Genomic DNA, 25,732 nt, shown 5'->3' with positions numbered 1-25,732 from the left:
TGCTCTCCCACATCGTTTGCCTTGTTCCTTAAATACTAAGTTTATAAAAATATAATTCATATAAATTGGAATAGGACACACCCTTGCTTAAATCCTGATTCAACACCAAACCAGCTAATAGCCTCATTTCCTATATTAACCATAGCAATATATTTCTCGTACATATCGCTAATCGCTTTAATGTATATATTTTGTATATCCTACAAGGCTACAAGGATAACACCTTCAATGAATATCTCGACTATCGGCTGAATCAAACACTTGTTCGTAATATATAAAACTGAGGGCTACAGGCCTGATGATTCAGACATTTCTAATTATTAATCTAAAAGGCAAAATTTGGTCTAAGCATCCTCTCCCTTTCCTAAAACTACACTGTTCTTCTTTTAAAACTTATCTATAGCATCTCTAAGTCTAAAAAGTATCATCATTCTAAGTAATTTGTTTTCTATAGAAAACAAGATAATGCCTCCATTATTACCCCACTCACTCTTATCATCTTTCTAATAAAGGGTTTAATTAAAGTTTTCGTAAAACCACTAGGTACTCCCCCATTCTTTTAATTTTAATATTCTTAATCTTCTAATTTTTTTTTTACTTGAATAACTAACTCACTGCTGGATGTACACAACATATGGACTTATCTGCCCCTTATCTTGTGGAATAACCAGCAATAATTCAATCATTTTAGTTTGTAACCATAGAGCTGCAAGCAACAATAGGAGTAATTCTTTAATCCTATTTTCATAGTTCAAGAAAGGCATTTATATACAGAAAGTTTAATGTTAAAAGCTAAATCTCATAAAATAACCATATTATTTTCTTCTAAGATTTTGGCTAAAAAATATTCCTCCTTACAGGTTTGATGTAATCCTTGACGCAGCTGGCACAAATAATCCCAAGTACTTGGACATGCTAAAGCCTTGGAAGTATTCAAAGTATGTAACTTTGTCTCCTCCTTTCCTCAGTAACACGGATACATTAGGTTTGACTGGAGGACTCCTGAAGAATGTTTTTGAACTCACGTCTTCGAATATTCTCAGTCATATCAAAGGAAGTAGCTACCGCTGGGCATTTTTCACACCAAATCGCTACGCGCTGAAAGAAGTGAGAAATTTATTAGACGATGGAAAGGTATGAGCTTACTTGGCGGCAGAATTAATATTGGATAGCCCAATCATTCAACCAAACATTTTCCTTTTAATGTAGAAGTGTTACAGAATAATTTGAATATAGATACGTTATAGGGGACGATAACTTCTTTTTTAATGGGGTAATGGGGGCTAAAACCAAATTGTCAGTCATCTCTAATTAACACTGTCACATCAACAATTGAGGTTCTATTCTTATCTGTATAATTCTCCCATATCAGCGGATTTTGGTTTGGATTATCTTTGAAACTCCCATAAACATATTTTCGCAATAAACTCCTACCCTTAAGATTAAATGAAATAATAGCTACCGTTGCTCAATCCATTTCAAATGAAGATTCTTCCTCATTTGACTGGTTTTTTTTTCCTTTTAAAAAATGTTTTAGATTTTCGGTTACTATGGGTTGGACTTGGTTCTTTACTACGTTGCGGTGCAAGCCACAGCTTTTCTGCTAATATTCCCAGCTAATTTTATAAGTTTTCTTTCTAAAACATCGTCTACAACTTCAGAGAAAAATTTCCTAAAAGCATTGCAATCTTTACTCTACATTATCAAATTTTGAACTCTCCAATTTCCCATCGAACTGATCTTAAACCATTCCTCTCAAATTCTAATCTTGAAGTCTATCAACGTCATAATTACCTGGTAAGCAAGTCCCTAAATATCAGCTTTAAATCAACTCTAGATACTACTAAATGCATTCCTTCATTTTAACATGAGTGACAGCACTCCTATATACCCTAGGCTTCTACATGAATCTTCCAGTATTTGGTTTACTGTAACATTACGACGCTAGCCATTGTGCAATTGCTCTAGTAATATGTTATGAGTGATTTTATGACAAATACTATAGCAGTTACTTACTAGGCTATTTTATTTTAACATTTTATTACCAGTACTATTTTTCTTCCCTTTGCAAAGTCACCTTAGGTTAGTATACCATCTATCTCAAATTCAACCCACTGGGACATTCGAGTCCTCTAGCAAAAATATCGTATTTCTTCCAGGGATTAGTTCCTGCAATTGTGTATGAAATCTGTCCAAACCACTTCTGCCGTTGTCTCTATCTCTGTCCGTAGCATGAACGATTATAATTGAAACCTTACAGTTTTTAGCATTAAGAACGTTTTTTAAACAAACAATTTTCCCGAGAAAGTAAAGAACGAATTTAAAACTTAAATATTAGCTTGTGAGATATTGAACTTAAACCGAACGGAAATTACTATGAATGAAGAAATGAAACATGAAACTGAATAGAAACTACAATGAACAATTAATTCTAAGTTACACGAACGGAAACTATCTCAAATAACCCCCCCCCCCCAAAAAAAAAAGGTTAGTGTCATCTGGGATTTCTGAAAAATAATTAAAAATAAAATTTTCGAAAAACAAGTTTTTCAAAGAAAAGTAAAGGCCATTTTAAACTTAAGCTCAGGAGATACAAATACCTGTTAAAATTCAAACTCAAAACGACCAAAAATTACTATTAAAGAATAAATGAAACCCAAAACGAATAGAAATTAAATAAACAATCATAGCGAAAAACATGCAACAAGTAATAATATAAATGAATAAATAGATCTTAAAGCGAGTAATGCTTAGATTGAATATGAAAATCAATCTTAAAACTAAAAATAATAGTTTGCTATTAAAGTATAAATGAAACTTAAAACGAACAGAAATTAAATAAAAAATCAATGCGAACAAACAAACAATATATATTAATGTAAATGAATAAATAAATCCTAAAACAAGCGAAACTTAAATTGAATATGCAAATCAAGTTTGAATCGAATCAAAATAACTACAAACAAGAGTTTGGGTATCGTCTCACTGCAGAAGCCTAAAACCTACTGCGTCATTGGCGCCTTACTGAAAACTATATGTTTATCGAAATTTTGTTTGTAGTGAAACTATATTTGTCTTGACCAATCTTGGAAAGAACTAATAAATTAAACTGAATATTTGGTGTATAATGATATTAATTGCTGAAAGCTCATTAGTTCAAAATTTTACTGTAATTTTAATATTTATTTTCAATATTAATTACAAAAGAAAACATTTGTAATATAATTCATTTTCAGTAAAGCGCCAATGACGCAGTAGGTTTTAGGCTTCTGCAGTGAGGTGATAGCCAAACTTTTGTTTGTAGTTATTTTTATTCGATTCAAACTTGATTTGCATATTCAATTTAAGTTTCGCTTGTTTTAAGATTTATTTACTCATTGACATGAATATCTATTGCTTGTAAAATCTCATTGGTTGTTTGTTTAATGTATGTTCGTTCAGATTTTAATTTATAATTCAATGACAAAATGTTATCTTCTTTCATTTAAATATAGGTTTTAATGTTAAATATAATAATTACCAGCTTTAAGATATATTTATTAGTTTATATTATTAATTGTTGTATGTTTTTTGCTCTGATTTTTTATTTAATTTTTGTTAGTTTTGGGTTTCATTTATTCTTTAACAGTAATTTCTGGTCGTTTTGAGTTTAAATTTTAACAGGTATTTGTGTCTCCTGAGCTTAAGTTTAAAATGGCCTTTACTTTTCTTTGAAAAAATTATTTTTCGGATATTTTTTTTAAATTAATTTTTGTTAGTTTTGGATTAAAAAAACTTTTACGTTTTTATTGCATGGGGAGGGGGGTTGCTTACTGTCAAATTATTCTAAACTTTAAAAAATGGGTCTAGAACTTTGGATTTAAATCGAAAGAGGCTTTTTTCAAATTGTATACGATTACATCTTTGATAAAAACCTTATATATGAACAATAGACAGCTTGCATAGCATGTGAACAGCAATTGGCAACAATGAATGGATTGAAAAAATAGCTCCAATAAGGGTGTTTTGACTATTTCACTTGCTGACACAAAGGGATCATGACTGTTTGGAATTGACCTTAATAGGGTTTTGTGTGCCAAAGCAATTTTGCATCTATCACAGAGTATGTATTTTAACCTTATAATTGGATAATTATAATAGATTTACTATTTGTTCTTTCCATACAAAACTTTACCATATTAAAGTCTTTGGGGTGGGGGCGGTGTAGTTGGCATAAAGAAGAAAACTTTAGTGTAAACAGTAGGAGTAGGGGGTGAGGTTGGAGATTCACCCAAGATGGGGCAAAACTTCACTTTTCTCCTACGCTTCCGATTTAAGAGATTAGACAAATTCAGTGAGTTGAAAAATATTGAGGACTTTGAGATGTGGAAGACGTTAAAACGCCCAAAAATATTTAGTTTTATCAATTATTGAAGGATTGCTTTCATAGATTATGGAATGGTGAGCCTCAACTCATAATATGCAATTTCGATTAATTGTTCCGTGTTATGTGCATATATTATTCTATGTTATTTTGAGTTATACTTTTATTGCATTGCGTTCATTTTTAAGCCTTGAGATAAAAACTGAAACCTTAGCGGATACAGTGGTGGGGGGAAGTCTCCCCCCTCACATGCATAATTGAGCAGCCACAGAGAAAGTAATACGAATGAAAATAATCTGTCTTTTGAAAATGTCTTTTTTCAAAAGAAAGGAACAAAATCGCCTGAAGGAACCTGAAGTGCTATCTCTGACATTTTCGTTGATTCTTCATTCCCGTTACTTTCAGATTTAAAATTTAGAATATTATCGAATGTGTTTAGTCGTTCCCTCCCTGAATAATTCACATTTGGAAAACCCACACCTGGGAAATTCCTCCCCCCTAAAAGAACATTTTCTTTTCCATCTGATAATTCCCCCGCGTTAAATTCCACCCAGCAGAAATTTCCCAGCCGTGGAATATGCTCCCCCAAACATACTCCCCTCAGATAATTTCGGATATTCATAAAAATGGAAGCTGAAATATCTACTCAACTTTTTAGGTGAGTAGCAATGCTATAGCGTTACCTAAGTAAAGAGCCATAAGGGTTCAATGAATTAATACTTATTTATTTTTCCAGGGGCACTTTATGTGGAAGAGGTGGTCGCATAAACTTTGGAACGGGGTTCATTGAATTACAAATTAAAATTTATAGTGCCCTTACACCAAGGGCGGATCCATGATTTTTTAGGGGGGGGCAAAATAGGTTGATCCGATAAACTTGCGGTAGGAGCACGTTTAATTAACGCAATCTTGCGTTAATTAAGTAAATTAAATTACTTTACATTATGTTAGGGGGCGCCCCCCCCACCCCTCCCCTGGATCCGCCACTCCCTTACACTCTCTGTTTCTTTCCTTGTTATGGAGGAGAACAGATGCCTAATAGGTGTGTGTTAATACCAAAACATTCTAACTGTCTTTGGGCCTTCAGGTATAAACAGAAATAGTTCAAAGGAAGGGGTGGGGAAAAAGGGCGTGGGGGGGGTTATTTGCCCTTTGATCAATTTTGACTCTTAAGAGCTGGATTAGAACTTCCAATTTCCAACCAAATTAGCTCTCTCTGAAGTTTATACGAGAATCCCTTCTTGGCCCCGGGCCCTTGGGGGTTTTGTTGACGCCAGAGTTTTGTTACTTAACGTTTCAACTATTTTTAACAAAATGGTATTTTTAACCCTTGCATATAAAACACTTCTGGGGGGGGAAATGTATAAAAATATTGAAGGACCACTAGATTTATTAATTCATTTATGTTTGCACCGGATATCTTCAAGTTTGTAAGATAGTTCATTTTAATTTCTGTTTTTTTGGGGTTTTGTTTATTTTTTACGAATAATGTCTGATTTTTTTGAGTTTTAAATATAATAGGAATTGATTTCTGTTGGACCTGAGTTCAATATGGCTCTTTACTCTTCTTAGAAAACTTGTTTTTATGCAAGGTTTTTTTTTTAATTAAGAATAATAAAACATTAAAGCCTTATGGTCTTTGCTATAGACAACTTAATTACATGCCTCTGATAAATCAAACTTGATTTTTTCACGCAAGTATGAATGGATCGAAATAATAGCTTCTAAAAACAGTAGCTAGGCTATTCCATTTGTTGATGCAGAAAGGACAGGATCCTTTTGATTAGACCATTTTTCGAATTTTTTTGTGCCACAATAATTTAGCATTTATCGCAAAGTATGTATTTTAACCTTATGACCTTTAGTTTTCTATTATCTAAAACTTAGTAACATAAGAAAATTAATCTAAAAAACTAAAATAACTTTACACAAGAGATAACCATTCACAAGCAGTATATAGAGCTATCCTTTGCACTGCAAATGCGAGGATATTACGGGGTTGGATAGACCTATCCTCCCATTTGCACTGCAAATGGGAGGATATCAGGGCGTCGGGTTTAATGCTTAGGGGTGGGCGGGCAGGGCTGGCTATACACAACAAAATGAGGAGTTTTTAGAAAAAGACCCAGTAAAACATTAAAGCTTTATGGTCTTTTTGACCTTTTGTTTTCTATTGTCTAAAACTTAGTAACAGAAAAAAATTAATTACAAAAAAACTAAAATAGCTTTACATAAGAGATAACAATTAACAAGCACTCTATAAGGCTATCCTCACATTTGCACTACAAATGGGAGGATATTAGGGGGTCGGGTTTAATCCCAAAGGGTGGGCGGACGGGGCTGGCGGTGCACAACCTTTCCGTTAGTGGCCCTGTTTTCACTAATATTAGTGCACAACTAAAAAACAATAAAACATCGAAACCTTATTGCCTTTATGACCTTTAGTTTTCTATTGTCTAAAACTTAGTAACATAAGAAAATTAATTTAAAAAACTAAATTTATTTATTAATTTACATTAATATCTATTTTATGTTTGTTTGAATTGATTGTTTATTTAATGATTGTTTGATTGTTTATATGCCCCCAGGGCATAACTTACAACGACTACCCCCGGGCCCTGGTGGGCTGTGTCGACAGCGGAGTTTTTTGTTATCAGAACTTTGAACTATTTTAACAAAATGTCTATCTCAAAATTTTTATCTGATGCATTTTGGGCGTGGAAGAGGGGGGGGTTAGTTGCCCTCCAATCTCTTTTGACTTAAAAAGTGAACAAGAGCTTTCAATTTCTAATCAAATGAGCCCTCTCTAAAGTTTATACGAGCATCCCTTCCATAAGAAATAATAGGAAGGATTCTAGTTGCCCTCCAATCACTTTCGACTATTAGAAAGAGCACTAGCCCTCTGAATTTTCAATCGAATAAGCCTCTTTTGAAGTTTCTACGACAGCGCCTTCTATAAAAACCTTATATGCCCCCAGGGCATAACTTAAAACCCTTGCCCTGAGGGTTGTGGGGGAGTGTTCTCTTTAAAAATCTATTTTTTATCTGGAAATAAATTATGCAGAACGAAATGGCTATCTCAAAGTATGGATTCGATTTTCTTGGGGGACTGATGGACGTTGGGGGTGTCTAGTTGCCCTCTGGTCACTTTCGACTATTAAAAAGGGCACTAGCCCTTTGAATTTCCAATCGAATGTGCCTTTTTTGTAGTGTTGTCGACAACACTGTCTATAAAAACCTTACATAACCCCAGGGAATAACTTAAAACCTTTACTCTGAGTGTTTGGGGGGATTGTCCTCCTCAAAAAAATATTTTCTGTTTGAAAATCAAGTATGTTGAACAAAATGGTTATCTCAAAATTTTGATTGGATGTGTTTGGAGGAATGATGGGCGTGGGGGGGGCTAGTTGCCCTCCAATCACTTTCGACTATTAAAAAGGACACTATCCCTTTGAATTTCCAATCGATTGAGCGTGTTTTGAAGTTTCTACGACAAGGCCTTCTATAATAACCTTATATGCCCCCAGGGCATAACTTAAAACTCTTGCCCTGAGGGTTGTGGGGAGTTTCCTCCTCAAGAATATATTTTCTATCTGGAAATCAACTACGCTGAACAGAATGGCTATCTCAAAATTTTGATTGGATGTGTTTGGGGGAATGATGGGCGTGGGGGGGGACTAGTTGCCCTCCAATCATTTTCGACTATTAAAAGGGGCACTAGAACTCTCGATTTCCAATCAAATGAGACCCCTTTGAAGTTTCTACGACAACCCCTTCCGTATGAAGTGTCTCTGGGGAAAAAAAAAATAATAAAACATTGGAGTCGTATGGCCTTTACTATAGGCTACGCTACAGCGTTGTCTCTGATAGAAATTTTATTTTAAACATTTTTTTTTTGTCAAAAAGAAAATCAAATACTGTTTGAACTATTCAAATTTCATTGAAAAAATTATCTCGGTATAAATTATCTTTTGGCATCAGTTTAGTTTTACCATTATAATATGTTAATTTTTATCAAATTTACATCCATGCCTATTGAAAATATAACAATTTTGATAGCTGAAAAATCATTAAGAAACATCGATTGCTAACAATGAGATAGACTTTTTGAGTTGGAGAAAAGGCTTTAAAACAGTGATCGCGTAGTAGTCCATGGATCTCCGTGTTGTTTGGTTTCTAGGTTTGATTTCCGTTTTGTTTGCTTTTATCCGGTTTGTTTGGTTCATATTTTTGTTCAGATAATGTGAACGTCTTTCCTTCTAACGTTTTCCTATAGCACTGAAGAAGAGAGGCGGTTGTTCTTTTGAAATATCCGTTTTGTTTCATCTAGAATTTTGATGACTTCATAAAAACCCCATTCTTGTTTTTCTTCTCTTTTTTTTTTGAGTTGGCAGGCCAATGTGGTTTACAAAATTTATTTTATTTCTTCAAGAAAATCTAGCCCATCTGAAAAAATCTAAGAATTCTCCTAGGACAGGTATTTTTTGATGCTGAGTCTGAATATTTGAGATGGCAGCTGAACTTACCTGTAGAAGAAGTGCAACTAGACGAACGTGAAGAACTAAAGACGCTTTACTTACTATTCTATGGGACAGAACGAAGAACTGTCAAAAACTCACAAATGGGGAAAAAATTCAAATATAAGGAAGCAGAGAAAGGTCCAGTTTCTTCTAACCATTGAGACGCGAAAATTTAGGAAAGCTTTTGAAAAACACCTATATTTACAGTTAAATTAACAAACGAGTCTCCTAATCTGGGATCAGTCACTTTTTAGGGAGAATTAGACAGTAATTTTTCATCCTTGCAATGGTATATCGAACAAGATGTAAACTCCCTTGATTAGGCTGCATATAACCTCCAATAAGAAAATCAAGAGCTACAATAAACAATATCAAAAGAACAGACAGATGAAGCAACAAATCAATCTCCGAGACTTTCAGCTCCCAGGCCAGATGCTATGCCTACAGGACTAGGCTATAGAAACTTTTTAAAGACAGCCTCACGTCGTTTTTTTGGGGACTTATTAGGACAGTTTAACAACCTTTTAAACCCCTGAACTTTTCACTTTATAAAAAGAGGGAGCATATGTTGCATTTACTATGTTGCAGATTCAGCAGCAGTGAATCAGTTTAAGAAGGCTTTCAAGAGCAGGTGGTAAATCATTCATAATGGGTGTATAACCGTTTGACGAAAATTTTCAGCCCCTAGAGTCTTCAAATAATAGAGATGCCGCTGAGCGCAACCATGTCATTATTTGAAAGTAAACACGCAGGTAGCGGTACTTCGTAGTAGCAGATGTGGGCAGTAGGCGTTCAGGGTGGACAAACTAACCGCATTGGCTACTTTTGATATGAACAGACGTGGTAGAGTTCAGGTAAGGATTCGTCACATCTAGCTTTGTACACGTGTAGATCAGCTTTGCCGCCTGCCGCAATAAATTCTTCCTTGTTCAGTAAAGAGTAACTAAACATCTGACTGACTTTATAAAACCTGGCATCAGCTATGGCTTTCCGTACTGACGCTTTGCCAACATCATACAATCGCAAAGTATCGTCACATCCTGAAAAGGCGTGGACGAACAGCAGTGACTTTGTAACCTCTCATGGGACCTTAATGTCTAAGCAGCAGATGTCAAAAATTTTTGTGGTGTCAGCAGAAACTCCAGTCTAGATATAGAGATGTTTGCTCAGGTTTTGTATACTGTATCAGGAAGACCCACAATTTCGGTATCATTTCCGATCAAGCATGTCTCCCTCTTCTCGGCTGAAGCAAGTGCAGTTTTTGCTATTGAAACATCTGCATCAACTTTGGCTTCTTGTACTTCACACCCAGCTTCCCCAAGTTTCCCAGCTATCAGCTTTATATTTGACTTATTGTCTGAATTGGAGAGGAATGTCTTCTTTCTTCCGAGCAAGCTTTGTGGCAGAAATGAAACTGACGGTAGGGCACTGTTTTTCTTTTGTTCGCTTCCGACGAGTGTGATCTGTGATGGTAGGCCCACTTGCATATCCGTCAAAAGCGACTTCATTTAATGCGAAATACTACTGTAAAAAAGTTACGTAAGAAGAAGCTACCTCTCCGTAAGTGGATAAAAAGCCCATCCTACCGAATAAAGTAACCAACCACCATCCACGACATAGTGGCACGTTTGTGTCGGTATTAGTTAAACCTCAGGTTTGCGCTGCTTCCATGTATCACTGCAAGTGCAGCCTTATCTAACGGGCGCATGGCTTCATGAGACTCGAATAGTGCAGTCAAGAATGTTTAAAGCTCTTATTTGAGCGTATCGGTAAGATTCGAACCATCTTTTGACGCTACAGCAAATAGTCGTTGAAATGATCGTGAAGTATCTATTGAATGACTTCGCCATTTGCCACTGGTGAATATTTTGCGGTCAAACTCACTGCGCGATCTTTCCTCTTGAATGAATAGAAGACACATTTACCTGTCATTGAATTAGATGGCGCAGTCTATATTTGTGCGGAGTTTAAGGTTAAACTAGCGATCACTGCACGAATTAGATTGGGGAAGAAGAATCACCAGTTCGAATTTTGTTTCAACAGCAACAGCAAACTTATAAGAAAATCGAAACATATTTTCTTGTGATAATTACTGCTTCTAATCAGAAGTTGTACCAAATCTATCCTGCTCAAGTCATCCTCAGGGCTATACTGTGGTGTTTATCCTCCCAATAGTATAGTGCAGATGGTTTGATATCGTTCTATTTTCCCTTCTTGTTTTAGTTTTAGTATTGTGTTTAAAGCTTTTTCAAATAGGCAATGTTTAGAAGTCCTCCAAAAAAAATTCCCCCCAGATCCCAAATCAAATTCCAGTGAAAGTGTCATAGTGAAGAATACCCATCCTGGCTGGTCAAGCACACTATCTCAAAGATCTAATGATAGCTCCAACTCTGAGAATAGGACAATGATAAGTGTAGGGGCTAATGTAACCATAAATGATGATAATGGGTTTCAAGAGGTCCTCTCTAGAAGTTCTAAAAAAAGGAAAAAAATCTTCCCAATTAAAAGCATTTCCCCTCTCCCTGCCCAAGATCCTCCCTCCAAAAACTTAGAAATTTACCTTAAAATTACTCCCACTACCCCCTTTGAAATAAAAATGATCACTGCAATAAGAGTTGCAATTTTTAAACTGCTAAAATCAATGTTCTCTCTTAACATTAACCGTGATGGATCTCTGCCAATAGCTGTAGAAGATCAGAAATCAGCAGATACAATAATTAACCTTAAATCCCTTCTGAATACCCCAATTATTGCATCAAATTGGAACCCAAAACAATCACCAACAAAAATAGTAGTTTATAATGTTCCCCCAGAGATATCTACTCAGGAGTTAAAAGAAGGCCTATCAGATAGGGCTGGAAACACAATCCCAGTTGAGGATGTTACCCAACTAGGAAAATCTAACTCAAATGGCCTAAAAAATAGTAGATCCTTCTTATTCACACTGAAGGATAAAATTGATATCCCAGAAAAATTATTCCTATTTGGGCAAATCAAACCACACAAGGAATACAAACCTAAGCCTATCCAGTGTCAAAAGTGTTTCAAACTGGGACACACGACAAACAAATGCAATGAAATTCTCCAAGAGTGTAGTAATTGTAAATCTTTCCATCCAAAAGAACTGACAACTTGCAACAACACTCAGCCTACATGCATCAATTGCAAAGGCCCACATGAATCTACAAATAAATCATTATGCCCTGCATACAAGAAAAGAGCTCTAACACTCCAAATATCAACAGAGAAGGCCATCCCATACCCTTTTGCAGCAATGGAAGCAAATGCTGCCCAACAATACCAAATAAAGCCTGTAATGAAACCAACCAAAACCCCCAAGTCAAATGCCCCCAATGCATCAAGCACCCCATATAAAACACCATCTTCTAAGCCCCCTAGCTCAAATCCCTATCAGAAGGAATCACCAAGCCAACAAGCCTCCTTGTCCGGTGAGATGAGGTCAGCCTGCCCCCCCTCCCAAGAGGAAACAAACCAGTAACACTACCAGGAATCAATCCCTTAACCAACAAACAGGATGCACAACCAAAAATGCAATCCCCAAATATATGCTTATTCATTCTAAACTGTAATGCAGTTCAGGCCATGAACATACATCAAATACAGAAAACAAAAATTATTGCAGAATTGGGAAAAATCTACATCCCTGATGATATGCTCATTCAAGCAAAAAAAGATCTTGCTTTAATTTTAACAAAGCTGAACATTGATACACAGTCATATGAAGAATAAATCAACAACACAACATATATCAATACTCCAATGGAATGTAAGATCACTCACAGAAAACAAGCTAAATGAACTAATATCATTTATGAATAATAATTCCATGAATATTGCTTGCCTCCAGGAAACTCATTTAACCCAAAATCAACAAATTAAGTCTCCAGGATATATTATCCTGAGAAAGGATAGATCTTCAGAGAGAAAAGGAGGCGGGGTAGCTTTATTAGTTAATAATAATATAAAATTTTGTGGCATCAATTTTCCAGATTTTGCAAATGATGTTGATGTAATTGGTATCAGTGTTTGGCTGAATAATTTAAAAACATACATAATAAGCTTTTATAACCCTAATGGCCAAACTACAGATGCCAAAGATTTCTTTAATTATATAAACAATTCTAATATGTTAAAAAATATCATTATTTGTGGTGATTTCAATGCCCACAGCCTTTTGTGGGGGAATAAACCAGCAAATAAAGCTGGTAAATTCATTGAGAATATGACTTCAAATAATAATGAATTAGCTGTTGCTACCCCTCCAAACTTGAACACATATTTCAACCCCAAAAGTGGCAGATTCTCCACAATTGACCTACAAATTGTGTCATCAAATTTTTTGAACACAATCTACATAAATAAAATTTATAGTCTATGTACTGACGCCTTTGCTATTGTTTGCTCCCTAAATAAACCTGCTGAAACTTCATCTCATACCGCCAAATATATGAACTTTAAAGCAAATTTGTCTATGTTCCAAAACAAGCTAAATGATGAAATTACAAGTTACACCCAAAGTTCAAGCATTTCTAACACAACAGTTGACACCCATGCTGAAGCCTTGACATCTTTACTAATAAATACAGCTAATCATGCTATCCCCAAGACAAAACCTAAGAAAACATTCCCTAAACAAATTCCTAAAGCATGGTGGACAAATGAGTGCCTAAATAAATGGAGGATAAAAAAGGCAGCTTGGACAGAATTCATAAAAAAAACCATCACCGATTACATACTTAAAAAAATTACAAGCAGAATCTAATCTAAAAAGGACTAAAATAGATGCTAAATATAAATACTGGAATAATTTTGCAAATAATCTCTCCAGAGGAACTCATGAGCCAATTATACATAAAGTCATAAGCCATATCTGTGGGGAAAAAGACTTCCCCCAACCCACTCCTGTATGAACTTATACATAATAATACCCATTATGATAAAGATAATGGAAAAGCTAACCTATTTGCAACAAATTTTGTTAATAAGCTCACATCAAATAATCAAAGCAAACTGTCCACAATTCCTATGAACCCAAGTTACCAACCACGCCCAGGATCCAAGTACATAACCAATCTATTTTCTATCCAGAAATTGAATAATCCAATACATCATATTAGGTCCAAGACTAGCAGCAGTTATGACAATATACACCCTACACGGATAAAGAATCTCACACCTTCATACAAACAAGAACTGCTAAATTGTTATAATCATGCTTGGGCATCTTCTAGGTTCCCCAATATATGGAAATGTTCGTCCCTCATACCAATCCTAAAGAAAAATAAACCAAAAGATAACCCTGAGTCTTATAGGCCCATAATGATTACACCTGTGATGGGGAAAATAATGGAGAAAATGATATATCAAAGACTCCTCTGGTTTGTTGAAAAAAATAATATGATCCCACATACTCAAACTGGATTCAGGAAACACCACTCCTCAACAGATGCTTTCATTTTGCTAACAAATGCAATAAATAAATCTTTCTCAAAAAATAATGTCCTAGTGGCAGCTTTCCTAGATTTTGAAGGGGCATATGACAATTTGAACCACCAAATCCTTTTAAATAAACTTGCAAACCTTGGAGTACCCCCTAAGCTAGTATCCTTTATTAAATCCTTCATAGAAGTGCGAAGTTTCATAGTTTGTGTTGGTTCAGCCTCTTCATCCCAAAAGACAATAACCAAAGGCCTACCTCAGGGAGCAGTCCTCAGTTACCTTTTGTTTGCCCTATATCTCTAGGACATGAACCTACCCCACACGAATCTACAATATGCTGATGATCTGGTGCTATGGTCATCTGGCAACACCTTTCAGATAGCACAGTCAAATCTGCAAAAGTCACTTTTCCGGTTCGAAAAATTCTCTCAATATTCAGATTTACCCATTGCACCCAACAAGTCAAAAATAATCCAATTTCACCGGAAGCGAAACCATGTTAATGCAAAACTAACTCTAAATAAAACAACTATTCCAGAAGATAATAATATTAATTACCTAGGTCTCATGCTTGACCAAAAACTTAATTTCCACCTCCACATTTCAAACACAATAAAAAAATGCTATAGAAAAGCAAATATACTAAAAAGACTTCTTTCCACACCCTGGGGTTGTAAAGAGAAAACCTTATTCCAGTTTTATAAATAACATATAATACGCCATATTGACTAGGGGCTCATCGTCTATGGTGTATGTGCAAAGACCCAGATGCAAAAAATTTAATCAACACAATATGATATAATACTTCTCATATTTGGTTTTAGGAGACCCGCAAGCATCATGTTTCTGCTTATGGAGAGGGGATTAACAACAAAAAGGGAGAGATATAGGTTTTTCTTGACAAAACATCTTACAAAAATTGAATCAAATAGCTCACACATATTACATAATTGGTTAAGAAATCCAGCCATGTATAGAGGTATTGCAAATGAGTATGCCAATATTCAAAAGAAGTTCCCTGTACCAGCAAATTCTATTGCACCTACTTTCCCCCACTCCCCTCCATGAAATTGGTCATTTCCCATAATAAATAATGAATTTTCAAAATTGAATAAAGATTTAACCCCCATTTCTTTTGTCCAGAAAAAATTTGCAGAACTTCATACAATTACCTATAAAAATCCCTTCCAAATATTCGTTGATGGGTCAAAAATGAATGAGAAGGTTGCAAGTGGTGTTTTCATTCCTCACCTGAACATTGCAATGGGTGAGAGACTATTTAATAATTTATCTATAATGTCTGCTGAGTTAAATGCCATAATCATGGCATTAGAACACCTTAAACAAAACCAACCTTTGATTGCGAATTCGAATAATATTATCATATATTCCGACTCTCTATCAAGCCTTGATTTGCTGGCCTCAGCTCCACAACATAAGTTGGACATTGACACTTATCATTGTCTCAGTATTATTGATAATGTTGCTTCAAGTGGCATAAAAACTTATTTTCAGTATATTCCTAGCCACTCTGGCATAAGTGCTAATCATCAGGTTGATGAAATAGCTAAAAATGCTATAAATATTGACCAGCCAAGTGGGAGACCAATCCCAATTAGAGATATTTTCCGATGGAGGCTATCAGATATTAATTTTAATAAGATTAATCCTATCCTTTCCTCCTTTCCCAATAAGTATCTTTCTAAAATCTATCATAGAATTCGTTCTGGAACAAATGGACTAAATTTCCTTGCATTCTCATATAAGCTTTCTAATTCAAGTGGTTCAATTCCCCTGTCCCCTCTTTGCAGGCATTGTAATATGAATAATGAAACAATTGACCATTGCCTATTTGAATGTAATATGCTGACGTCTGCACAACATACCTTGCTTTGTAAACTGTTAAAATACTTCAAACACCACAAAATTTCACTATCAGCCAAGAGCTTAGCCAACTATACCTGCACACAGAGCACAGAAATCGATATCTATCATCTTATATTTGAACTCCTTGAGTCAAAAGATCTACTGAAAGATATCTGAGAGTATCTAATAAATAAGAGACAACCAAGTCTGTTGCCCACAGAGTAAAGCAAAAAGAAGAGATCTAAATAGTACTAATTGAAAAGTGCCAACTGTGAATTAGAAGAAGAAGAAGAAGAGGATGAAATTTCAGTGAAATTTTGTTCAGGTTAAAGTACGCCACAAATGGTATTTTCACCCCTTCTGACCTCGCTTAGTGTGAAAATGAGGTTCTAGATAAGGGATTTTCTGATTCTGATGTCATTTTTGGTCTCCCTGGAATGAAATTACTAGGAAGCAACTTTTCAATCCCGAGAATACTGTTAAAATTAAGATAATGCCCCTCTCTTCCCTGAAAAAAGGGGTATTTCTGCGCGGGCGATTTCAAGCGATTCTGGATATATTATTAAGCAAATTTTTTGAACATTTTGGTGTTCATTTGCGAGCAAATCCTGTACAAATTAACATTCCAATTTTTCATCTCCCTCTGACCTCTCTTAGGTTGGAAATGGTGTGCTGGGTGATAGAACTTTTTGATTCTGATGTCATTCTCTGTATCTCCGGACTCAAATTAATAGGAATAACATAAATTTGAATCCAAAATTTTCCTCCCTTTTCCCTGAAAAATTGCTTGAAATCTGCACGCAATTTCACGCAATTTTGGATAAATAAAAGACTAGCCTAGAAGACCAGTAGATTCAGTGTTTAAGCGTAGATACAAGTGAATCGACTAGTTTGTTTTTCTATACAAGTGGTACCAAAGCGTGATCAGTTCCGTGACTGTCTACCACTGGGAATGTATTGGAGTGATATTAATTTTCCACATATACTATGAACACGCTCGTAAGATGGTATTTTAAGGGATAGGCTTGGACTTTTCTGTTAAGGTATAATGAATTTAAGGGATGATTATCTACTAATGATTAAGGTGAAATGCTATAAGGGATCCTTATACCAATCACACCTAGATCTCTTAGAGTTCTATGCAAATTTATTTTAAAAGGTTTATAGGGCCATAGATAGGAACTTCCTTAAATTGTATAATTTTCCTCTGTTTTATTATTTTGTGATACAATAAAAAGCAACTACACTAGTCTTTACATAGATTCGAGGAAGACAGCAACACCACACTTTTTATTGTAAATCCTGTTAATTCACTCTTTGCTTTTCGGGGGAAAACTTTTTAAATTTCGCGGAAAAAATTCGTCTTTTCGTTTAATAATTGATACATAAGTTTGCAGATTGTATATAGTAATAATGTTTCATAATAAGCGTAATTAGAAGTTGTTATTATATATTTGAAAGGAATGGAGCTAAAGAAAAATTTAGATGAAAATTGCTGACCTATTAAAATAGTAAAGCTAGACTTAGGACTGTGTATATTGGAGTTTTTGCTCATATTTGCAATCAACAACCTCGGAAATCCCTAAATACCAACTTCGATTGAAATCAAACACCATTTGTAAACATATAGATTGCTGAGCTGTATACCCAGAAACTCTTAAATACCAACTTTAATAAAAATCTAACGCCATTAGTGATGTATGTAGCGTCTTTTAATTTAGGATAGTCATACTGCTAAACAAAAACCTCAGAAATCCCTAAAGATTGTAATGAAGCACCGTTGTCGTATATTTTGATTTAGGATAGTAATATTTCTATTTTGATGATTAGCATTAGCCCAAGGCCTAACTTTGGACTTTTATTTGTAAAGATTGGAAATTCTTTCGTAAGTTTGACTTCAACAAGGTGTAACATGTCTATCTTTCTATAGTTTGCGGTCCTAATCCTGAATAAGAGCCATCATTTCTTCCTTTTTAATAGATCTTGAAACAGGTTAAAGTCCCTTATTAATACCTTCTCGGGAAGCTTGACCCAGGAGCCCTTGTGGATAAAGAATTTATTTCACTTATGTTTTGCAGGAAATCCCTTGAAGGCCCTTATATGGAAAGTTTATTTCCCAAAAATGTGTCTGTTCTTATCCTTGACTTTGCCGCCTATTCGCCCAAGTATTTCCTCTGTTGTCCTTTTCCGATCGCAGTGTTTCGCTGGTAAATACAAAACAGTATCTCCTAATAACTTAGAATGCGATCAGCCCTCTTCTTTTCAGGATTACGCTTTCTTTTCCTCCTTTTGTCCCTGTTAGTAAATCTGTTGTTTTTACACTGGGTTGCAATTTTTTTGGACGTTTTTGTTGATTTGTTTTCCTTTTTATTCTATGCAACAACTCCTGGTGTTCCAGAGCATCTGCTACATTTTTGTTTAATTGATTTGCGTTTCGTCTCTGTCATTTATAAAGTTTAGTGTTATACTTGAGCATTTTAAGGAGGATCACCAACTCGAATCAATGTATATTTTTGCATAACGATGGCTATGGCTGCGATTTTCATACGTTTTATATGTTTAGTGTCTTATTATGACAAAAACTGCCGCTGATCGGCATGACCGCTTTTATGGCGTTTTAAAATAAAATCGTTATTTATTTATCTTTCCTTTTTCAGATACGACCTATAGTCGACAGTATTTTCGATTATGACAATTTGCCTGACGCTTACGAAAAACTGAAAAATGGATCTACTCAAGGAAAAATTGTGATAAATTTCGAACATTGAAGTGACCTGATATTCTATCTTGACTAGATATTTTTAGCCATCCGTAATTTCAAACTAAGTCGTCGAATTTCATGTAGATTAGATTTAATTTTTTCTCCTGTTTGTTAATACAGTCGTTCTTTTAAGCCACTCAACGTGCCTTTTGTTATCATAGTCTCTCTTTTCCATAAAGACTAAGCTTAGTAGAGAAAATCGACGCTCAACCGCTTTTTAATTTGTAGATTTTGGTCTTTGAACCAAGCCCTAACTTCTGGTCTCGAATAAAATAATTCAAATAACTGTTTATTTAACCATAATCGAAGTGTGGGATTTTTTTTCCAGGTTTTCCTAACACGGGGAAATGGTGATTATATGAACTATAAGGATCAATGAATCTTTTAATGGGATACTGGTGGTAATATTCAAATCTTAAATGGCAGCGCCCTATTTATCTTTGCACAATAGAATTCTACAAAGAAAAGAAAATTTCAGACATGTCTGGATTTTTTTTCTTATATTATATTATTATACTTCGAAAAAAATTATTATATTATTAAATATTATATTAAATATTATATTATTATACTTCGAATACTTATATTATACTATTATACTTATTATACATTATTATATTATTATACTTCGAAAAAAAACGCAGCTAATTCTCTAATCAAAAGTTGCAAGCACTTACCATTTCGTAAGTCCCATTATGGCACTTACCTTGGTCTTATAACATTTGGAGTAACTTGAACTAATATTTAAAAAAAAGAACTTCTTATTGAAACACGATTTATAAACATTTTTCATTCAAAATATACTTCACTTAAATCTAGAATCCGAATATTAAATATCATGCAGGAATTACCGACAAGGACAACAAACTCACTTACAGATCATTTTTTTTTTCATCCACACAAGAGCAATCAATGTTAATGATACAAAAAAAGAGAGCAAAAATTCCCTGTCAAATTTGTAGTTTTTCAGATATTTATCAGTAGTTTATTCCCTCGGTAAGATGAATAAATACAAGCTAAGCTATTTTTTTTACAGAGCAACGGCACTCATTTCGTTTTTTTTTTTCCCTTTTATGTGATTATCGGTCTTGAGTTCTATAACAGTAAGACAGGAAAATTAGAATCATGATTTCATTTTATAAAAGGATTTATTGAACGCTAATCTGTGTCCAGGCTATGCAGTATCGGAGTTTCAATTAGGTCGCAAATTATGATGATATGAAAAATCAGAATAGAACACTGTAAATAGGGCTGAGATAGATATCCCCCAGTATCTCTATTAAGGACGACTTTTTGGTGGACGTACTTCTGAATCTGAACTGCCCCCCAGCAAACTTTTCTTTGCATTATGATTGACGACTTGGACCAAGACAGAGTCAAAATTCTTGGACCTTTGTCGAAAATTCACGACTTAGTAGATTCGTAGTTTATGTTCAGATAACCTCTCTCGTGACTTTTAGTGGGTATTTCAAATAGAGAAACAGCAGAAGAACAGGTGATTCTATAAACATCATTACCCAGAATGGGGCGAGCTTTATTCTCGCCGCAATTGAAGAAACTGCATTTGTTTGAATTTTTATAGGACATTAAGATTATAAATTTTTTTTAAATTCTTCCCTGTTTGACACTCAGTTTTGGAATACTAGGCAAAAGAGTTAAGTTTTTTTATTGATCTTCCAAATAGTCAGGGAGCTACACAAGAGAAATGTTGATATTTAAGGTTTTGGGTGATCAGCAAGCAGCAGAAGGTCTGAGAATGCCATCAGACGTAATTGATCATGCTGAATACGAAAATCAACGTTATATAGTCGAAAAATGGATGCTAAATCTGCATTTCCTCAAATTTCCTAAAAATCAGTCTCAACTGACCAAAATTCCCTAAAAAACAATACAAAAAAAAAAAAAAAAAAATCAAAACTGACCCAAAATTGCTCAATTATAAGTAAATTTAAAGGAAATTTAATTAATTCCAATGTTCTTTTTCTAAAATTGTTTTATATTTTGATGTTCAATTGCAATCTTTAAAAATAGACAAAAAACATACCATAATTTATGGCGTTTTGGGAATAATCTTGATTCATCTTGAAATTTGCCTACATAATGTAGATTTTTTATTAATTAACTCGGTACTCAATTTATCGTTTTACAAAATGTATGATCTAGAAACTCTCTAAGCCATTTAAGTTTTGAACTAAAAGCAAAGAAGCAGAGTGACCCAATTTTTAGCTTGGATAGCTAGAGACATGTATTCAGCACGAATACGTATGTCCTGGTAGATCTCCGTGACCTTAGCAGAATAGAAAAGCTCCGGTAAAGCAATAGAATATAACTATGATTAAGTATGCTGCTGCTAGTTAAATAGAGCCTGGTGCAAGAGGTATAATTACTGAAGGTAAGTTTTACATGTGATAATTATGAAACATTGCAAAGGGTTTTGATGTGTCCTTCTCTGTTTACTCTTACAATCATTTGCACGAATAGGCTAACTCAGGGCTACAACTCTTCCCTTCATCGGGTTTTCTCCCCTAATATTTTTAAATCTCGTCTTGTACATTCTCTTTACTCTAAAATCTTACTATTTTTCTACTTTTATGGAATCGAAGGGATTATTAACCATATTGTCAGTTGCCAGACTGAACCAATTGATTTTTGGATTAATTTAGAATGTTAGACCATAATGAGATAGCTAAGAAATTAACATTCTCTTAGATTCAGAATTCAATTCTGTATCCAATTATAACAATCATTTCCTCTGTAAATCGGTAAATTTTAATAAGTAGCAGATTTGAAAATATTTAAGGCTGTTTTCAGTATACTGGTCACTGCTGACTGACTACAAGCAACTTGTAAATGGAATCCAAGCTATTACTGACAGCTGGTCATAGGTTATTCTGGTGCTTGAAAATGCAGCTATTGTTAATAGCTACAATTTTAATTGCCAGTGACTTCCCCAAACCAGATGTTGTTTATTGTTTTCTTGCTTTGTATAATTGCCATTATATATGGCATATATTGTTTAATTGCCAGATGCTTATTTTGTGATTTCTTTTTGTGGTAAATAACCTTATTGTAACTTTAAGTGATAAATTTGAAAACTTCAAGCTCTTTTCGTATGTATTCATTCTACTGGTCATAGGCAACTGGCTACAAGCAATTTGTAAAAGAAAATTGGAATCAAGCAACCATTGGCAACTAGTGAAAGGTAATTGGCAACTGATATTTGAAAACGCAACTAACCATGCAGGGATACCAGCCCTTGGAAAAAATTCTTACATCTAAATTCAAGAATTTTTATGGAGGGAGGGGGGAAGTTGGTAAAAAAAAAATAGTCGTATCTCAAGTACTCCTATTTGGATCCAAGGATGTCACTACTCCTTTTTCTTTGGAATGAAACTACCAAAGTTTGACAACAAAGCCAAGCCATGCAAATAATTTTAAAGTAAAGAAAGAAAGGTTTTAAGTGGAGAAATTTTCCAATCATGAAGGGAGCCAAAAAATAGTAACATATCACTAGTAAGTGCATTATTTTGCTATATTTGATTTTAGTTTCCCAATATAGCAATATTGTGCTAATAAGGATCTGAGTCTTGAAAAATTCAGCATTATGAAATGTGTTTTTTTTGTAATGAATGAACTGAAATGATCCAGAATAGTATTTCCTGGTGTCTAGAAATGCCTTAACTGGAATAGTTAACATTAAGTTCTGTGTTAATAGTTCATTTTCGGTTTAAGTTCTAATAGTTCAGTTTCGGTTTATACAGTTTCAGCGAAGCAGCTAAGTGGAAAAGGGCGACCCTCCGATGGTATTGCCACTTTCGTCAGTTCTACTCTAAGATCTAGTGTATTCGAAGACAATGATAACTTTCTTACGGATCGTGTTGAGGGCTGTGTTTTTATTAATGTATATTTGCCAAAAAATTACCATGATGAGCGTGCTTTCACTTTTTCTAGTGATAAACTAGGCCAGTATATTAACCATATTAGATCCTTGAGCCTTCAATGCATATTATTTGGTGACTTCAATTGCGATTTTACTGAACCGCTCTTATTTAGATCTTTACGTTCTACGCTGTTGCTTAGTATTTTTGGACACCAGTTTGATCTCAAGTGCAAAGATTTGAATTTTACTCACGTACGCACCTCAAGGTCTACATCAGATCTCTATCATGTCGTAGCGTCTGCAAATCTCAGGATCTCGCCTGTCAAGGTTGTGCTTGATTTTCAGCTATCATACAGTTCTTAGCCGAGATTCCTTGCCACAGCTCCGATACACAAACGCAAACAATTTCGAAAACACCTCCTAGGTCTCGCCGTAATTGGCGTAAAATTAACCCTGTTTTATTTCAAGAAGAAGTCGCCAGAGTTCTTAGTAAGGTCCGTGTCCCTTTCCATCATCTATCCAGATTGACTGCTCTTACAAAGGAGGAATCACAACTATCAGTCGACACATATTGCGTAGAAATTGGCCATGCCCTTTGCTGTGCTGAAAAAGCTGCCGTCCCTCTAGGTAGGCCCCGTCATCCTACCCTTCCTGGCTGGTCCGAAAATCCAGAGTTAGTGGATACCCATTCTAAGTCTAAATTCTGGCTTCAACTTTGGATTTCTTGTGGACGACATCGTTCGGGGGTAGTCAATTCAATTCGCCTGTTCACAAAAAGAAAATTTGCAAAGGAGCTAAAAGTTCACAGAAAAAAGATGATTGATATTGAATCTGCAAGGGCAAAAAAGTTTTTTGACCGTTTTCTGTCCTCTAAAAGCGATGAGTCTTTGTCCGCATCTGCTATCCCTGATTCTGAATGGTATGCATACTATGAGTCAGAATTTTTGGCCCCTGACCCAGCCCTCAACGAAAGATACGAAGCTGAGTTGGACGACTTCTTAGATAGTTGTCCTCAGGGTGATTATGTTGTAACAGAGGGAGCTGTGTGCAAGGCCATCTCTCGCCTAAAACCTAAACAATCTTTCGGGATTGATGAAATCATCGTACTCCATTTAAAAAGTGGCGGGCCCGCTCTCATTAGTTACGTAACTCTCCTGATGCAGGTTATCCCCATTCACGGTATTGTCCCAATCACTTTCTCAATTGGAGATCTTACGCCAGTTCCTAAAAAAGTAAAAACTACCATGCAATGCTTCTTTTTCCATCCAATCACGATTGCTACTTCTCTTTGCAAGTTATTTGAACTTTTATTCGTAGATGAGTATGAGAAACTTTGTTGCAGTCCTCCAAGACAATTCGATTTCCAACGCGGTATTGGTTGTACTGAAGCTCTCCCTCTCGTTGCAAATGCACTCCTAGATGCACACAAATCAGGAGAAAGCCTAGCTATCGGTGGCTTAGACCTGCAGAGAGCGTTTGATTCATTGATTCATGCGCTTATGTTGCTAAACTCAGCTAAAAGAGGAGTGAACTCAGATCATTCGGACTTTCCGTGGTCTTTAATCTCGCCTTCAGGTGTGACTCAAGCTCCCTCCCGATAAAGGCCTTCCGCCAGCACCACGGTCAGCTTTGATACCACTCTGCAAAGGTGCTCGTCAGGGGGGCAGTTTTATCCCCCAATTTCTTCAACAACTACATTATTGAGCCTCAAGATAGCTGTCCTTCATCATGCATTTTCAGTTCCATTGACATCTCCCTGGTATGCTATGCTGATGGCCTTCTGATGAAGCTCCCTCCTGATAAAGGCCTTCGGCCAGCACCACTGTCAGCCTTGATGCCAGTCCACAATGGTGCCCGTCAGGGTGCAGTTTTATCCCTCAATTTCTTCAACAACTACATTATTGAGCCTCAAGATAGTTGTCTTTCATCATGCATTCTCAGTTCCATTGACATCTCCCTGAGTTGTCTTTCATCATGCATTCTCAGTTCCATTGACATCTCCCTGGTACGCTATGCTGATGACACGCTGAATCTCAGCCGGACGCTTAACCGCCTTTCAGAAATATTCTCATGTCTGCAGTCCAATTACGAGAAAGTCAGTCTGAGATTTAACTCCCAAAAGTCTTGTTTTAAAATTGGAAGAATGACTCTCCTACTATCACACTAGGTGATTGCTCAGTAAAACCAGTTGATAAAATAATATATCTGGGGCTGCCAATAGGTACTTCATTACAGCATACCCGCTCCCTCCTATTCTCACATCTTGAACGGCGAATTTGCAGCTCCTATGCCTTGATCGTTAAATCCACACTGAGATTTAACCGTCCACTACTGGCAAGTATTTAGAACGCTATCACTCTGCCACATATATTATGTGACCCCTTTCTGGAAACTCTTGGCAAACCGTGAAAAGTCTAAAATTCGCTCTTTGTTTTTCCGTCTTGCCTAGTACCTACTAAAATTGCCACCATGGACAAAATATAGTTTTGCGATTCGACGCTATAGCCTAGCCGACCCAAATTTAGCTGTTGAGAAACTTATTATTCGGCAAAAAATAAAACCAGTAATTTTAAAGCACGAGTGGGCAAGTTTGCTTGTTTAATTATTAAACTTGTTTCCTATTTTTTTTTTGTCTCTCTTTTCCTTCCAGAAGTTGATTTTCCTTCATCGACAACATATTCAGCTCCTTGCTCCCAGAGTCGGTGGCAGTCCTCGTCAGCGACACATCAGACCACTTCCCCATTCATGCAACACTCGGCCTTTCAGAACCAGCTAAGATAAGGTCCCGAATCAACCCTATTTTAGCAATTATATGTTTAACAGAGGAAAACTTGAAGAAATTAAAACAGGAGCTATATCAATTAAACTGGAATAACATAATG

The 25,732-nt window shown here is 35.4% G+C and overlaps 1 protein-coding gene across 1 annotated transcript in view; it reads left to right on the top strand.

The window, feature by feature from the left end:
* Nucleotides 1-19,573, top strand: part of LOC148955345 (NAD(P)H oxidoreductase RTN4IP1, mitochondrial) — a 55,480-nt gene extending 35,907 nt beyond the window's left edge. Inside the window, exons 6-7 of the mRNA XM_089101655.1 lie at nucleotides 861-1,134; nucleotides 18,867-19,573. Coding sequence (XP_088957781.1) covers nucleotides 861-1,134; nucleotides 18,867-18,977 — 385 coding nt within the window. The 3' untranslated portion in view covers nucleotides 18,978-19,573. The remainder of the gene's footprint in view (nucleotides 1-860; nucleotides 1,135-18,866) is intronic.
* The last annotated feature ends 6,159 nt before the right edge of the window (nucleotides 19,574-25,732 follow it).

Source organism: Artemia sp. Qi Xiang Cuo, chromosome 2 (assembly GCF_049724085.1).
Source record: "Artemia sp. Qi Xiang Cuo chromosome 2, ASM4972408v1, whole genome shotgun sequence".
In the NCBI taxonomy this organism is placed as follows: domain Eukaryota; kingdom Metazoa; phylum Arthropoda; class Branchiopoda; order Anostraca; family Artemiidae; genus Artemia; species Artemia sp. Qi Xiang Cuo.
Note: the sequence above shows the minus strand (reverse complement) of the source record. Positions and strands in the feature narration are given on the sequence as shown.